This window comes from Falco rusticolus, chromosome 1 (assembly GCF_015220075.1).
Source record: "Falco rusticolus isolate bFalRus1 chromosome 1, bFalRus1.pri, whole genome shotgun sequence".
In the NCBI taxonomy this organism is placed as follows: domain Eukaryota; kingdom Metazoa; phylum Chordata; class Aves; order Falconiformes; family Falconidae; genus Falco; species Falco rusticolus.
Genome location: NC_051187.1, coordinates 123,333,950 through 123,351,468, shown reverse-complemented (window position 1 = coordinate 123,351,468; position 17,519 = coordinate 123,333,950). Strand labels below are relative to the sequence as shown.

The 17,519-nt window shown below is 41.5% G+C and overlaps 1 protein-coding gene and 1 long non-coding RNA gene across 7 annotated transcripts in view; one reads left to right on the top strand and one right to left on the bottom strand.

Moving 5' to 3' along the window:
• TENM3 (teneurin transmembrane protein 3) overlaps positions 1–17,519 on the top strand; it is a 323,322-nt gene that overhangs the window by 288,660 nt on the left and 17,143 nt on the right. For all 6 annotated transcript variants that reach the window (XM_037399302.1, XM_037399311.1, XM_037399292.1 and 3 more), the window contains one exon: positions 751–1,625. In XM_037399302.1, the coding sequence (XP_037255199.1) occupies positions 751–1,625 (875 nt within the window). The remainder of the gene's footprint in view (positions 1–750; positions 1,626–17,519) is intronic.
• LOC119153205 overlaps positions 1,631–17,519 on the bottom strand; it is a 36,044-nt gene continuing 20,155 nt past the window's right edge. The window contains exons 4-7 of the long non-coding RNA XR_005106087.1: positions 11,373–11,675; positions 8,934–10,483; positions 2,767–7,732; positions 1,631–2,236 (exon numbers count right to left, since the gene is read on the bottom strand). This is a non-coding gene — a long non-coding RNA (uncharacterized LOC119153205). The remainder of the gene's footprint in view (positions 2,237–2,766; positions 7,733–8,933; positions 10,484–11,372; positions 11,676–17,519) is intronic.

Below are 17,519 nucleotides of genomic sequence, written 5' to 3'. Positions count from 1 at the left end.
GCGCAATGGATATGTGACAGCAGAATTTGGGGAGAAGGAAACCTGTTCCAAGGGCATGAGTCGCGGTGTATTCTCTTAGCTCTAAATGCTGCTGTATTCAGTTTTCTGCCCGTAAAGTTCAGTTCAGTTTAGACCGGCAAAACTATCAGCAGGAAACACTAAGTCTGGTAGTAAATACTGGGAGAATGGCAGATCTGTTCGAACTGTCTTGGCGCGTTGATGTTTTCTGAATCACTAACGTCCTTAGCCCGCTGGAGTGAATGAGAGGATATCTACAAAAAAACTTATTTTTCTGTTTGTCTCAAGAAGCTTGTGTAGGTGAGGCAGGACCTCAGTAGTGGTATTTTTAAAAATGCAGTACAGTGTTTTGTAACCTGGAAGGTAATAAGTTATTTTTGATACTACACGAATAAAAGATGAGTACTGTCCTTAAAGTTTGTATTTAGTTGTTATCCATCTTTATTTTATTTACGGATTTGTGACACAGAAAAGTATAGCATTTAGTGGAGGGGCTATTACGGTTCCAATGCAGCTGGGGGTTTTTTTCCGATAAAGTAGATGTCTGAATGTTGTTCCCTTTGCCTCCCTGCAAACCTTTAGCTTCTGTGTCCATTTTCATATCGGTCTTGTTGTCGTGATTGCTTACAGCACATGAAAAATACCCTTCCAGCGGTGTCTAAAACTGAAGGTGAATGAATTCATTTCTTCTGCGCTGGTTAACTGTTTAACAAAACACTTCTGTTTGTTAAGGTTCGTCTGGAATGGCCTACAGATTTAGCCATCAACCCAATGGATAACTCCATTTACGTTTTGGATAACAACGTGGTTTTGCAGATCACTGAAAACCGTCAGGTTCGCATTGCTGCCGGGAGGCCCATGCATTGCCAGGTTCCTGGAGTGGAGTACACGGTGGGAAAGCACGCGGTACAGACCACGCTGGAGTCAGCAACCGCCATCGCCGTGTCCTACAGCGGGGTGCTTTACATTACAGAAACCGATGAAAAAAAGATTAATAGGATAAGACAGGTCACAACTGATGGAGAGATCTCATTAGTTGCTGGAATACCCTCAGACTGCGATTGCAAAAATGATGTCAACTGTGACTGTTACCAAAACGGAGACGGCTACGCTAAAGACGCCAAACTGAACGCCCCCTCCTCCTTAGCTGTGTCTCCGGACGGCACCCTGTATATCGCTGATCTGGGAAATATTAGGATACGGGCTGTGTCAAAGAACAAACCCTTACTGAACTCGGTGAACTTTTACGAAGTTGCTTCTCCAACTGACCAAGAGCTTTATATCTTTGATGTCAACGGTACTCACCAGTACACTGTGAGTTTAGTCACCGGGGACTATCTGTACAATTTCAGCTATAGCAACGATAATGATATTACAGCAGTAACGGACAGCAATGGGAATACTCTTCGTATCAGACGGGATCCCAACCGGATGCCGGTGAGAGTGGTCTCTCCTGATAACCAGGTCATCTGGCTGACGATAGGCACCAATGGATGTTTGAAAAGCATGACGGCACAAGGGCAGGAGCTTGTCTTATTTACCTACCATGGCAACAGTGGACTTCTGGCGACTAAAAGCGACGAGACTGGATGGACAACTTTCTTTGAGTAAGTACATAAAATGAAGTCAGATGCCTTGTAGTTTTACAGTACCATTTGACGTATTTCTAGAGACTAATGAAGTAACTCTAAAGGTGACCCATGATAACAAAAAAACCAGCAACATACTTTTTGTTTCCCATGCTGTCTTCCTCTGTCTGTCTTCTAAACATTCGGTCTGAATAATTTTAAATTCATTATTTTGAATTTCAGTTTTATATATTGAAATAATAGACAACATTTCACTCTCGTCAAGAAAGCTGTAACTCAGACAGCCACAATTTTGTAGATTTGCATCAAAAACTAGATTTTTCATCCCATTTGCTCATTAGATTGATGTTGTTCTGCATCAAATACTGACAAGGAATCTGTCATCACTGCTCAGTATTTTTTCCTTTCTTCTTTTCTAAGTAAAAGCATGTCTGCATGGTCTTTTACACCCCCAACAAAAAGTCTGAGTGGGTATTTTTTTGGAGTTGTAAAAGGTTGTATTTCACTGAGTGGCAAATACGCAGGAAGGATCTCGTGGATGACACAGCAGGCTTTCACACAGGTGGACCCGAGCAGAGGAAGCTGAGAAACGTGGGCCGTGGGGGAAGTGTCATTCCTGCAGGAATAAGCTGAAAACAATGTGCGGTATACAGGTGTGAGCACAGCAGCGAGGGGTGTTAGTGGAACAGTAGGACTTGTAATTTTATCAACCTCAGAAAAAAAGTCTTTTCAGTGAATTGCTTTACCCTGTGTTACAGTCATTAAGTCATCAATGCCTGTTCATAACAGCCAGATTAGCAAAACGTTTTGCAGAATCCTCAATTATATTGACTAAGGAAGGTCCTGACAATTTATAGATAAACTTGTAGAACCTGAGAGTTCACATACAGGTTTTATAGGCAACTTCACGCCCAAATGAGCTGAACTAAAAACGGATACACCAAACAAAACGTAACAAAAATGCAGCTTAAAACACAATTTCTTTCAGAAGAGGCTGATGTAGAATTAACACAGCTTTTTTTTCAGTTAATCTCTGTCAACTGGAAAAACCACGTGTATCTTTAAATCACGTGAAAGACAGGCTAAGGCTAGATAAAAATGGAAGGAGTGGAAGACATAGAGTTAGTATGGTAAGTAAAGTTGTTAAGAGGGCCCTCACCAGAAGTATTCAGGATTACAAGGGGCATCATGAAAATCCAGTAAGTCCCTCTTCTTTTTCTTTATTTTTGTTTTACCTCTTCTCTTCTCCTATCTTTGTGATGAAATGCAGTAGCAACGGCTGCCAAGGTCAGGGCCTAAAAAAAAAGCTTTCAATTCAACACACATGATAAAGAAAATAAAGTGCCCGTGTCAGGCAGCGGCAGCAAAGCCAAACATCTGTGTTCTGAGATAACTTCATATTGCTGTCAGTGTACATTTGGCTGAGGCAGCGTGCAGGAGGACTCTGAACACCTGTATGTACTCTCCAGCCTCTACATATGCCCATCAGAGACACGAGGGCAGCAGGTGCTGCTTCACTGCATATTGTGTCCTGAAGTGGAGACAGGGCTAGAGATGCTGATCCCTAACAAAGACAGCAGGTGGAATGGTGCTGCTGCCAGTTTTAAGGTATTCTTACACTGATCTGTAAATTGGCAGGGCTTTGGTAGCGGGCACGTTCCCAAAACAGTAGCACACATCTGTAATATTTAATTGTGCACTGGTACATCCGCTGCGTATCTTTTTAGGTCCTGCCAAGAGGACACAGAAGCACAGGGAGGATACACAGAGGAATGAGAAACGGTTTGGGCGGGAGGGGCGTGTGTTCTGCTCCTCATCTCCCAGTCCTGTACGCTGAGAGACCAAAGCACAGCTTGGGATGGGCTGGGAACAGCCATCCATTTCCACGGAGAGTATATTTGGTGTTTAACTGTGACACACACAACCCCTTGTTTCCAGCAGGCGAGCTGGGCAAGGCAGTCAATCTGGGGGATAGTGAAGTCCCTTACTGAAATGAAGGCATCTGCTGGGTACAGCAGGTGCTTTAAATCATGCTGGCATTCATACCGGCTAATTGAGGACCTCCAGTTTTAATCAGGGCAGTAATTTCTCACCATGTTGCCCGTAGTTTTTGTGTAGCCTACTGTGGTGTACTGCAGAAGTAGCTGATGGCTCCTGGATGTATCTTAATGGCGTCTGTGTGATCGCAAAAAAGTGCGTATTGTAGTCACTGTTAGGCAGCTGATAGGTCTGGGTTTCATCATAGGGAGAATCCAGGGTACTGTGTGTCATGAAGTGCGTAGTTACTTACTGAGTCGGTAAATAGCCATCTTTCACACCCGATCTGCTTTCACGCAGGCTTTCTGGCCTGAGATAGGTTACAGCCAGCTGGCTTACGGAGCACCCAAAGGCCAAGCTGTTCCCCTCAGGAAGTATTAGTGTTATTTCCAAGCTGCTGTTTCTGCACTTCTTAAACAATTACCTCCGACCACTGTCTCGTTAGAATTTCCAAGCTGAAATAATTACGGAGAAAGATAGGCAATTTTCACTCACCCCAGATCCGTAAGTGTATCAGGCTTTTGTGGAAGCACAGATATTAATCTCCTTCCCCACAGCCACGGTGAAGCAGTAATCTGTTCAGCTGCAACGGGGAAGATTCAGATTAGACATTTGGAGAAACTTCACAGTGAAGATCTGGAGCCCTGCAGCAGTCAGACGATGGTGACCCCTTGCCCTTCACAGACTGTCTTTAAGAACAGATTCCAGAGTAACAATTCGGACATCTTCCAGGAGTAACACAGGATCTTGCCACGGGGTAGGGCTTGGACCACATGACCTCTTAAGGTCCCTTGCAATCACGTTTTCTATGATGCTCTGTACAAGTTAATATCAAAAGTAAAAAACTGCACTGATTATGTAAAGCTACAGGCAGCAAGTGGGAAAAAAACCCACAGTGTTATTTTTCTTGCCAAGACAGCATTCTTAAAAACATCCACGGGCATCGTAGCTGCTTGCTTCTTTTTAACATAAAATCCCCATGCGCTAAATTTGTGTCTCTGTATTTTGCTTCTGAAGAAGAAGTAGATATAAACATGACCGTTTTGCCATTTTCTATTTGAGGATCAGCAAACATTATTGTGACTTTGCTTTTCAGTACTGATGACTTGCAACGTTACATCTGACCTGGCTGGGTTTCCAGAGGCTTCTGCTACTATTGCCAAAATAGATGGAAACCTTGTGTAAGGTGACATGGTAACCTGTCTGTATCTCTTTCCCAGGTTTTGCATATTCACGTTTGTAGGCAGTGTGGGCTAAAAAATTTTCAGCTGGAGAGTTTTCTGTTGAAAAAGATGAAGTCTTGTTAAAACGGAAAAGTTTCCCTCAAACGTCAGGCGAGGAATAAGAAATCAGGAGAAGAAATCATTCTGCCTTCCTTGTTCTATTTTAGTAATAGCAAAGTATTTCTGTTTCATTGCTGGATGCAATTTTTTTTTTTTTTAATATCAGAATTTATTTATGTTCTTCGTTTACTCTATTGTATTACTCAGATTCTCAAAATATTTGGGGAAGGGAATGGAATTTCTATTCCGTGGTGAATTTAGACTTTCTTCCCACTCAGAGTTAAAACTTTTCAACTGTTAGGGGACTAGAAATGTCATTTTTCAACCAGCTCTGAGTATGGCTGGGTTGTTTCACCCTTTGGTTGTCACACGTCTGTTTAAATGGCAGAAGTTACACCGGAGTAAAAATAGTGCGGTTTTAGTAATAAAAAAATGAGTCTTTGGAGCTAATTCAGCAACAGCTTTGTTAACTACTCTCCTGGGCAAACCTGTTTGTATAACCAGAGCGTGGACCCAAAGAACTTAGATCATTTTAGTTGAGTTCTCAGTGATGACAGCAGATTTATGAAAATGATTTAATCTTTTTTACCTTTTTTTTGAAAGGAGGAAATCTTTGAAAAAACATTGCATCCCAAAAACAGGCAATCACTGCTCTGGCATATATTAAAGCATTTGGACTTGTTTCTTTTCATGGCTTTTTTCCACAGTCTAAATCACACTAACATCGGATCCAAAAGAAGTTTACTTTTTTATTTCATTTAGGCTGGACACTAATTAATCTAGAGTTGAGTGTATTTAGTCTCCACTTTGAGTGAAGAAGGGAAGGACTGACATACAGGAAATACTTTTTTTATACTTTTTGTGTTTTTTACAGTGAAAATGTTCAGATTATTTAGGGTATCATATAATCTCTTTACAGTATTTGTTTACAGACTTTGCTTTTATATCTCTATGTATCTTTGTGGACAATGGATTTCTAAATTCCTATTTTGTTAAGGGTTATAATCTGCTGATCAAAATTGAAACTGTGTATTTCAAGAAATGTTACTTTTGTAAAGTACTGTTACTGAAATTCATAGTGTTACCTGTTATCGAGGGTCTAAAAACTTGCTGAACAGAAAAGATATTAACAGAGTATTCACAGAAATGATTGAAAATACACACATACTGAAAAATCAACGGAGCCATATGAAGCTAGAAGTCCTCCGGCTTAGGTTTTGTAATGAAATTATGATATTATACAAGGTATAAAAGTAATCGGGCTAATAGAATTCTATTGTCATAAAATTGTGAGATTTCTGAGCTGGAAACTGTTAACTGCATATTATGTATGCATAATGTGAATGTTCAAACAGGAAAAACTTGAAAGTTGAACTAATTATGTAAGTATTAGCATTTTGGAAGTGACACTTCCTAGCTAGCCCTTGTGTGCAGCAGTTTCCATTCTGCCTTCACATACAGAGAGCTAAGCCAGGTGCACAGGAGCATTTTCTCTGCACCTAAGTTTCTGGATTATCAGAAGTCCTAAAAAGCCTCGTGCCCCTGTGCAATCGTTCACTCTTTTCAGGAGGTCAGACTGCCCCCCAGCCTGCCATCCCAGGTCACCATCAAAGCCCTGGCACGCCAGCAGTTGCCAGCCAGGCTTTAAAGTCAGCTGAAAATGTGTAAAAAGCTTGCTGTTAATTGAAAGGTTGGCAACGCTCAAGAGGGCAAATTATTCCAGATAAAAAGCTGCTGTTACTCACGGTGTTTAATCTGGCCAGGAGCGTAAGGCAGCCCTCTAAGAAGGTCCCAAGCGTCTTGTTCAGCCCCACTTTCTGAATCGAGTCACTCCCCTGGAGCTGCTGGGAGCTGAGCCTGCGCTCGAGGGGGTGTCAGAACCTTGCTGCGCCCACTCAGCTTGCTGCCCAACTACCCTGCGTAACTTCAGCTGGGGCGTTGGCGGGATTGCTGGTCTGCTGCCCCGCCAGCCTCTGGCACTTGGCGCTCCTCTGGTTGCTCGAGGAACTGGTAGAGGCTGCTCGCGAGGCAGGATCTCTCCGGGGCAAGAAGACAGCCTTTGCTGCCTGGGCAGCCCCTGCTGAGGTTGGGCTGCACTGCGGAGGCTGCAGTCTACGTGCACACCCGTGCACTTGGCAGTCACCTGGTCTCTGACGGCCACGTAGTGCTTCCAGATGGTTTAGGACAACCTGCGGTCAGCCCGCTGTCGGGGATCCATCCCTCTGTGGTCCCAGCCCAGGGGCTTCTGCAGGTCCCTCTGGGAAGAGGCAACTGTTTCTCCATGTTACAGCTCCCCTGGAAGGTGCAAGCTGCACGTGCTCCCCTCTGGCCTCCTTGAACCCTTTTGTTTGGTTAAACTCGGGTAACTTTCCTCGTTAGCCTGTGAATTAATCCCAATAAGCCACTTTCTTACCTCTTTCCTGCCTTACCTCCTCTTGCCTTTCTCTCCTGTCAGGAGTAGTATCAGCAGGTAGAGATCTGATCCAGATTCAGATGCCTCTTCCTCCTCCTCCCTGGAAATCCACCGCCCTTCTTCCATGTCTTTCTGCTCTCCAGACCTTGCCCTCCTACTGTGATGCCTTATTTTTTTACCTCGCTCCTTCCCATGTCTCCCGTCATTATTTCTCTACGGCATGTTTGGCTTCCCTGCCTTTTCCTTTCCCAGCAGTGCGTTTCTTCTCAATCCCCTCTTGTATCTCTTGACAGTCCATCCAGCGTTTCCCCGGGCACTTCGTGCCCTGAGCTCATTTGTCTTCTTCCCCTCCTCCCTCTCCTGGTTCAATTCCTGTCTCCGAAGGAATGCAACTGAAATCAAAGAGAGTGACATTAGCGGCAGAGCCCTTACAAGTTTACTTTGCTCCCACAGTTAAATTAACGAGCTTTCCAGCCATTCTGGAGAGGTGGTGAAATCATGCAGAATGTGAAATTCTTACAATAACTTACAGACTAGACAGAATTGCAGGTAAAAATCTGTTTTCACTGAGTGCTACAGAGTATCAGCCTTTGCATATTACGCTTTTATTAACAATGCATTCAGTGCTGTGACTGCCTTAAAACTCTGTGATGCAGAGTAAGATACTGCCTCTGGTTTGGGCTTGTTTAGTTTCCCCACGTACCAGGCGTATCATCTGTAACTGTCGGCATTTGGCAACAAGGAACAGATGATATTTTGCAGTTTTCCTCTTGCTTCATCTGAATGCATTGCTTATGGAGTCTGACTTGGAAATACTGAGATTTGGCTTGTAAAAAGTCTACTGAACTTCTACTGAAAGATTCCATTCAGATAAAAGCAAGTATTTAGTGGTGATCAGATAAAAATTATCCCACCCACCCCCCCAAACAGTGTCAATTCACTTGCATTTTTACTGTATATTAAGAGGTTCACAACTCATAATTAATATTTCTATTTGTGTTCATTTTTCTACCATATTCATATTTCAGTAAAATGAGTATCTAAAAATGCCTCGTCGTCTTTATTTCTTGCAATTTGGAGGATTTCATTCTAATTTGATTCTGTTTTCTTGCAAATACCAGAACTTTTTACAAAATTGTAATCTGGATTTTTTTATCACCTCTAAACAGCATTCTCTGGATGTCCTTGGTATCGTAGTGCTTTTTAGATATTTTTATCCTTTTACCATCAACAGCCTTCTGTACCTTCTGCTTTTACTGCTTCTTGCTTCACCAGTGTAAAACACAATGACTTCACCATTAACCCTGTAATTAACCATGCTCATTAAAACAGTTTTCTTCAGCCGATTACCATATTCTTGCATTGACTTCTGTGGCATCACATCAGCCCTTGATTGCAAACCATGACTTACAAGTGCAATGTCTTTAATCTTCCCATATTATATTTAATATATAAAAGCAACAAAAGACGTAGTGTCTTCTTTCTTAACCATCTCTGAACTGTCTTTTTAGGACTGTTTTTGAAATAACCAGTCTTTGCATAAGTGCCTCTTTATCCACATCGCCTGTCTCAATCCAGCATGCAATACATAACATTCCTCCCTTAAAGCACATTTCGGGGACTAGCTGGTTCCCTGTCAGTCAAGATTTGGGGCTTCTCCTCCTCTCAGCATGGCACAAATTGAAACTAGTAGGCATAACTGTCTCTCACCGTTTCATGTAGACCTGTGGAGGCAAGGCTGACCAAAAGGCAATTAAAACACTTCCCTCTATTCAAACAAGCTAAGTATTCCCCCTATCCAAAGAGAACTTTCAGGGGAAGATATCAAGCGGACATGTTTGATTCGTGCACAACCACAAGCTGAAGAACAACATGGTTTGTTCAAACCTTCCCATAGATAAATCAGTACTACACAAACATGTAACCATGTTTTGTGCAACATTCAGTTTTTGAGAGGAGCCTAGTGACAGTTGTGCTTTCTGACCGTACTTACCATGTTTCTTCTTTAGATAAATTGTTAAATAATTTTTTAAAATTTCTAACTTCAACTTCCTTTTACTAAGAATAGAGGTTATGATCTCACGATTTTCTAAACTGGAAATGTAACTCAACTTTACAGTAAATTTCATAATTATAATACAGCATGGTGTTACATACTTCAGTCTTGCAAGACTTGTGCTGACAGTGGAGCACACAAACCTGCTGCTCATCCTGCTTAATAACAAAGCAGCCGTGTATAGATACCATTAGATATAAATGTGAAATTTTTTAGAGCACTGTAGTGTGTCCCTAATTGCCCTGATATCAGTAGCATAGCTCGTCTAATAGACGTTTACCCATTTCTTCATTCTTAAATGTTTACTGTTCCTTGTGCTTAAAACTAGGCTAAGTAATAAAAGCAGATCTGAGAAACTGTTGAATAGGTAGTAATACCAAAATAGCAATGCTGAAGACACATAACAACATTATTACATCTTACATGCATGAGAGAAGAAGTGCTTTGATTTCTGTCAAGAAAATCGGCATATAATGTCTCTGTGGGTTTGGAAAGCACTTAAAAAGTAAGGATAGTTCAGCAAAAAAATGGCATTGTTCCTATTAATGACATAAATGTCCTGCATTGTCAATCCAGGTTCCTGAAAGTATCCGTTTCACATTTGGCTTTATCAGGGACTTGATACCGTTTGTTCAGTTACTGACATAGTTAATATTCTTGTCCCATGTTAATTTTCTTTGTCAAACAGAACTGTCAGGGAGGCTACAGCTGAGCTCGCTCGCTCTTCTTTACACTCACTTCACAAGGGACCCGGTGCAGCGAGGGTGGGAGGGCGGCTCCAGACGGCACCTGAAAAGGCAGCTCCCTATTGTCAGTCATTCTGTATTTTGAACACACGGTCCTAATTTACAAGTCTTATCAAGAGATTTGGTCCTCCTTGATGTCCCCAGTGAGGCTGGACTGATCAGCTCTTTAGGGAGCCTACAAGGCACATGAAGTTGAAAGTCCTACCTTGTTCCCTCCAAAGAGGGGAGACTCTGGCTCCTCAAGTCTGTAGTGGTGCCTCGGAGGAATAAGGATGTTATGCCAAGTTACTCGCAGAGCTGGCGTCGAGCAGCATTTGTTTACCATTTGCTATTCCACTGTCCTAAAAGAAAAAAAATATATACCCATATAATCCGGCTGCCCTTTTGTTAAATCTGCTTTTCAAACATAATGCTATTTAATAAGTTTATGTCTGCTTTTTGTGACCCTATAAAACCACCTTCACAGAGTTTTTACCTTTCAAAATGGAGAAGGAGAAAAAAAGAAGGGGGGGGGGGGAAGAAGAATTAAGAGGAAAAAAGCAACATTACAGCTTCTTCTGTTAACAAAAATGTCTGGCTAAGGAGACCAGCCTTACATCCTTTCTTGACCAAAGGCCTGTGCACTCAGCTCTGCTAGTGTAAGCAGACCTTACAGCAAGGGACAATCCGTCATACCAAGTAGATACACACCAGCGGTGCTTTTAGTTGAAAGGCCGTACTCCGGTATTTATATCGACAAGGCACACAGTTTATTTGTACGGTAATAGATGAGCTAAGAAGGTGGGGGGGAAGTGACACAGAAACAAACCAGCAGCCTCAGGGAGCCTTGAGATTAAAGACCCAGCACACGGGAAGCGGCTGCGGGGCAGGAGCTGGCTCTGCATAGCCCAGCAAAAACCAGTCTGGCCCCCGTGGACCCTGCGGAGCTTGGGGGCGGATGGATTCCCATTAGAGGGAAGTTGAAAAGCAGCTGATGAGCACTGAGGTCTTGTAAATAAAAGCCTGGCTACTGTAATTTAGTCTCATCTTCAAAAGGACAAGCCCCCTTCAATCGCTCTGGAATAGGCTGCCCTTGGTATGCACGGCTGAGGTGCACCCCCAGCCCCAGATACACCGTACAGCAACAGTGGGAAGTTTGGCAGTCTCCTGGCAAAAAGTAAAGCAGCAGCCCCGGCATGATAAATTCACGTATTTATTCTTTCACTGCAAAGCACCGCGCCCCCCAAATACCTGTCTCTGGAAGTCATTTTAGATGAGGCTGTGAAGGTGGTCCATCTGACTGCAGCACCCGCGCTGGACTCGCGCGTGTTTGTCTGGTTGTGCAATGAAGTGGAAAATGAGCATCAAAAACTTCTCTGTGCGGAAGTGAGCGAGCTATCACAAGGGAAGGTGTTGATTCATTTCTTTGAGCTCCTTTTCCAAGACACGTTTCCTGCAGTGATTTTCGGTTAGAGTCTGCCTGTTGTTTTGCAGATGAGTTATAGCTGTCAAGAAGGGCCTGTTTAGGTGAATTGTTCACGTCTGGTGTGCTGACTGCCAGTTTACAAAAAAAGAACGAAAACTATCCTTTTAATGTTATGACAAAATAGACACACACACACACACACACACACAAAAAAAAAAAAAAAGGCCTCAAAAGCTGCGGTTATAACAGGAGAAGGTGAAAAGAGAAATTGTCGATCACTTTCCAGCTGAGGAAATCTCTTCATTAAACCTGAGCTGAAAAATTCGTCCTGACCACATTGCTAAGATAAAAGACCCATTACCTGAATTATTTAACCAGCTGTGCAAACAGTTGCATAAGACTTTCCAGATGAAAACGTGATAAAGACCCTTTCCCCGTGGAAGGCAGCCATCAGACAAAGGAACAGGAAAAGTGGACCAGCTGCTTGAATTTAAGCTTGAGTTGTCTGACATTCGGTTGAGCAGGACAGAGAAATTTAGCAGATACCAATACTTTAATGTCCTTCCAGCCTCTGTGGTTTTGTGAGCTTGTATTTTCGGCCCAAATTCTATAAAAAAAAACAAGTAGGTAGATAAATTCCTGTCCAGAATTGGACTTTGGGCTGCAGTTTACTTTAGCTCCTTCCTAGAGCTAAATCACTCCTGGACCTATTTTCCAGAATCACTAGAATCACTGCTGGACCTATTTTCTAGAACTACTATTAATTCATTTTCATTTCCTCAGATCTAGGCACAGCAGAAGGGAAGAGAAAAAGGAAAAAGGAAAAGAGGGGAAGTGAGAGAGAGAAAGAGAAAAGGAGTAGAGCAGCAAGGAGAGGGAAAAGAAGGGAAGGAAGCTGTTGGTTTTTGGGGGGTTTTTTTGGTTGTACATTTACAATTCTGCAAGACTGGAAACTATATTGAATTTTTTTTTCTCATGCTTAACAATATTCCAGATAAAAGCAAAGGAAAAAGGCTACCCTTCTAAGACAATAGTCAAATTTAAATAAATAAATAAATCCTCTTGTCATAATTTCCAAGCCTACCAACATACATCAAATTGTCATTTATGACACATTTGCTTGCTTTTTGTTAAGCAAAACAAAACAATATTACCAAGACATGTAGCTATCTTATTGTTCATTATTTAAAAAAAAATAACAATCTGTTACAGTTTAATATTTTGTGTTTCCTGATACATTGTTCTGTGAATTCACAAGCAAGACGCTAAACCTTTTAAGATGTCAAATACACTGTGTGGAAATAAAGGAATATATGCATACAGTATTTCAATTAATATTTTTTAAAAGGCAGGTTATAAATGAGTAGGTATGGAGCCACTGAAATGGAAATCCACAGAAGTGCCAAAAAAAAAAAAAAAAAAAAAAGGAGAAATCATTTGTCTATCCATGCATCTGTATATTATTGTCACCTTTTTTCTTTCTTAGCAGGCTCATTCAGTCACTCTTCAGACAAATAAAAAGAAAAAATGCTTAGCAAAATGAGGAAAGCAACTCAGGAAGGAAGGGAAAAAAGTAACAAATTTCATTATGTTGAAGTTGAAAGTCTTCTTCTCTCTCAGCAACCCACATAACAGTTAAAAATGGTCAGAACTAGAGTTCCCAGTAAGTTGCCGTGCCCTGTTTAAGCTGGTGGAGGACAGGAGAGCTCCATACAGGGGAAGAAATGATAATAGAAGTCATGCTATATAAACTACGGATTTGTTTTCTTTGATCAGCAAGATAAATGTTTTGTTACTGGTTTAGCAGTGCAGTGACACCCCATCAAGGTGGCTGCTCTTTACTGTAATTTTCCAACTATGAATTCACTACGTGGGAGGGACTAAACTTGCAGTATGCTATGGGAGGCCGAAGACAAGTGCAAGAACGTATCTGCAAACCAACACTTTAAAGCTAAAGCCAACAGTTCTCTACCTAAATGTGAACTTCATGGCCTCAACAAGCTGAAAGAGGCGTTTCATTGCCAGGTTAAGATAGATTTTATGTTTTAACATGATGAGTACACATCATCCTACACTTCTGAAAGCCAGCTTCAAAACTTCTGTTCTCACATGCCAAGAAGCAGCACCTTGGTATATAAGGCTTCCAACAAACAATTTGAAACAAGTAGGGTAATGTTCCATGAATTTTTTAGCCACTCTTTAATTCGAGACGCACCGAGGAAATGCTTGATGCGTGTTGAATGAGAATATAACAGTACTTTTCATTTTACTGTCGAAATTATACACATCTATATTATGAAATGCATTCATGCCTCATTTCTCTATTACAGTATCCCAACTAATAGTATAATCTGTAACTAGTCTTTAAAGAAATACATGATACACATTTGCACTGTATGTCTTGTTATTTGAAATGCGCTGGAACCAGCATGCCTCGCTCTTCAACCTGACATGTTTACAATAGCGCACACACAATCAAAAAAAATAACAGATTTTGTTACGGGAGCGTGCTGCCGAAGTCTGTGGAAAAAACAGTATCAGTCATAACTTCAGAATTGGTGTTAGCAGCAACCTTTACTATACACTTCATTTCTACAGCTCCCTATTTTATGTTGAAGTAAATTCTGATATAAAACATTAATAATGCTCTGCAAGTTGGGGTTGAGCTAAATGTGCTCCAAACTAAGATACAGCGCACATGAGAAACAAGTGAGAAATAAAGAAAGTGGGGCATTTCCGTCTGTCACGAGGCTTACCGAGAAGTTACCGCTGCAAAGTGAAGTGTCCTACAGACTTAGAACAGAAGAAAATGGTCTGGGAAGGAATGTAATTAAAACTAAAGGAGATGAACAATGGAAAAGAGACTTACAGCAGGTGAAGAGCAAAAGGTCAAGAATCTGGGAAGCTGATAGTCATTATCTCTGAGAAATTCTCACTGCAGAAGGGTAAAATTACCTGGCAGTGGCACATCATCCTAAAGAAGAAAAAGAATTTGATCTAAGGGGAACGTCAGCTCACGGTGGCAGCAGCTGCCCCTGCTGCCGTCTTCTGCAGTTATTGACCAAATACGAAGATTGTTACATTAATGCAAATGCCAATGAGCTGGCGGGATTAATGCACATGAGGTCACAGCCAGTGAGCAAGTTTCTGGTTAGATTCTTGAAAAAAGTTTACGTGCAGCTTGCTCTTGAGGAACTGAAGAGATGGGTTGAATGACTTTGCCGTGGAGCCTGGCACAGGAGAAAGATCAGAGGGCTCCGCGGTAACCCGCGTGCCGCAGCTTGTGTTTGGATGAAAAGATCAAAGAGGCTGTGAAATGCCAAATATAGGCACTCGCCCTCTAGACTTGAGATCTCACTCCTTTTTAGGGCAATTTCAATATTAGAACACTAGGCAGATAAAAGAAATCTCTTAGTCTAAAACTGACAGTCTTGGATGAATAAGTTCACCTTGGCAGCAGAATGCAAGGATATTTGAATGTAATAGGAAAAATGGCAGAGGAATGCCCAAAGGTATGAGTGATGTTGCTATGCTGAGCATTGATAAGGCTTTGATTGTGGGCAAAAAGATAGCAAGTATAAAGTAAGTTTGGTATTCGATGTGCTGTGAACAAAATGAAGGACACACATTACAATCCATCATAAAATGGAATATGTAGTAAATTGCAGAAAGACCTACTTCCCTTCTTTCCTTTTGTTCCTGGCTATAAAAGTATGAAAAATCCTATTCTTGCCTTTCACGTCTCAGTCAGATTTTCTTCTTACACTAAGATGCCTGAACCAAGCAATCGTGGCTTTTAAGATTCTTTCAGCTTTAAAGGCATGTTTTTAAGAACATGAATGTGTAGCATCATTTTTTTGCCGATCTTTGAACTCTCCCCCACTGTAATAATATTAGCTGCTTATCTCAGGCTCATGATGTGCTTTCATGTATTTGTGAAAGAAGAGACCAGTCCAGGAACTATAGGCATGGACTCCAAAAAAAAAAAAATATGTGGAAGCAAGAATGCATAAAACAAGAATAGCGATGTTCAGTGCTGCATACTGCAGCGAAGCGTACTGTATGTGTAGCTTTTTCCAACTCAAGTGGTATACTCAGAACTATGATAAATAATTTCTCACAAGTATTGCAATGCAAAGGGTGAAAAGTTCTTCTTACAGGGAATCCTTACCTTCTGCGGCTAGAGTAAGCATTGCTTGAAATAAAGACCAGTATTTGGCTACTGGAATCAAAGGACGCAAGTAATTCCCAACAAAATACCGTTTTCAAACATGAAGCAGAAAATAGAAAAGAGCAGTAATTGGACAATACACATTCCCCTGGGAGTTGAAAAGGGAAGTTGTGCATGAAAATAAATGACAGAACCGAGGAATGAGATGGAAGGTCGGTCATGAACAGGCTAGCAGTCACATTCATGTGCGAGGAACGCTGGTATGTTTGTTTCGGTCTCACGCATAAATGCAGCATCTCAGCTTGCCAAGTCCAGTAAGCGAAAAGAGCCAGTTAGGGCTAGAAACACACTGGAAGAAACCCCATTATCTTGAAATGTACTTAACTTCAAAAAATAAGTTTCCTCACTTGGTTTCCCTGGCTTGCAGTATGGTTTCTGATTTTTAAACATTCTTTTCTTTTTCCTGTTGCTAAGTAAAAGTCTTATATAAACAAAGGAAATCAACTGTGTTAAAAGGATGGAAATGACTGTATGCAAAAAGCTGTCAAATCTACAGAGTAAGCAAACTGGAAAAAAACATTTCTTAACCTAATCCTTTCAGTTACAGCAATGCTGTGCAGTACCATGCTGTTCAGAGAAAGTTAGGGCGTTGTGGGTTAAAACTGTTTGGAATTAATTCTCTCAATTTAAGAAAAAGAGTTTCTATAGCCTCACTGATATGCTTGGGGGGGGGGTTTGTTGTTGGTTTGGGTTTGGGGTTTTTGGGTTTTTTTTGTTTTGCGTTTCTTGCCAGAAGGAGCAATTTTGATGATAATTGTAAGCATGAAATGTCTGCGAGGACCTGCAGGGTCACGTTCTAGTTACTTTAAGAGACTAAAGCTTCCCTCAGCTTCCCACTACACAGTCACAGGAGAGGGGTGAAAAACTCCTGAGAGCAAACAGGTCATATGTGGGCCTGGAAGCACCGTTTGGATACTTGTTTCTCTCTGTTCCAGGTACAGGCAAGCTATACTTCGAAACAAGGAACCTCAGCTGAACACCTTGGCTGACAAATGAAGGCTGTAGTCCTGGAAGCGCTAATCTTAAAGGCAGTTACATGACCTGAACGTCACATAATGTTTTACCTCTCCATAGCGTGACCACAGTGCATGTCTGTGAGCGAGCATGGTCTCAGGTCTAGAGCCAAAGGAGTGTACCTAACAGCGCAGGGAAAGACATGGTTTAGACCTCATAGGTCTACCTCAATTACAGAAACTGTCTCTGTCTATTCATATTAAATGGCTATATAGCTGTTGGTTTAAAGAAATGTCAGTAGAGCCAGAAAAAAAAGCATCTCCTGCATGGCTTATGCCACCATTCTCAAACTATGACCCATAAGCAATTAACGAGTTATACATGTAGCTGTTCCGATTTCCAGCTACAAGCAGCTTAAGTAAATTAAATATTACCCCAGGTTCTTTTTCTTAATCATACAAGGCTTGTTAAGAACTCAGGAGCAGGAGGGCAGGTGGTCTGCATAAACACTGGATAGGAAAGGCCCAAGAGACACTCCTACTAAGATACCCTTTTTATGAAAAATTTTGAAGATTCCTACAATAACAGCAAAATCTAGTCTAATAATAGGGAGTAAGTACAGAATGCTACGGAATTTAGCACCAATAAATATGCTTCCTTTGAAATGGTGAATTAGATGTGCAGCAGGATCTGGTCACACTTCAAAGAATAATATGCAGAGCTGAAGATCCATCTGTTTGCTCTTGCTATCACCACTGAGGCTCCTGTATGTTAAGCAGTCTTTTGA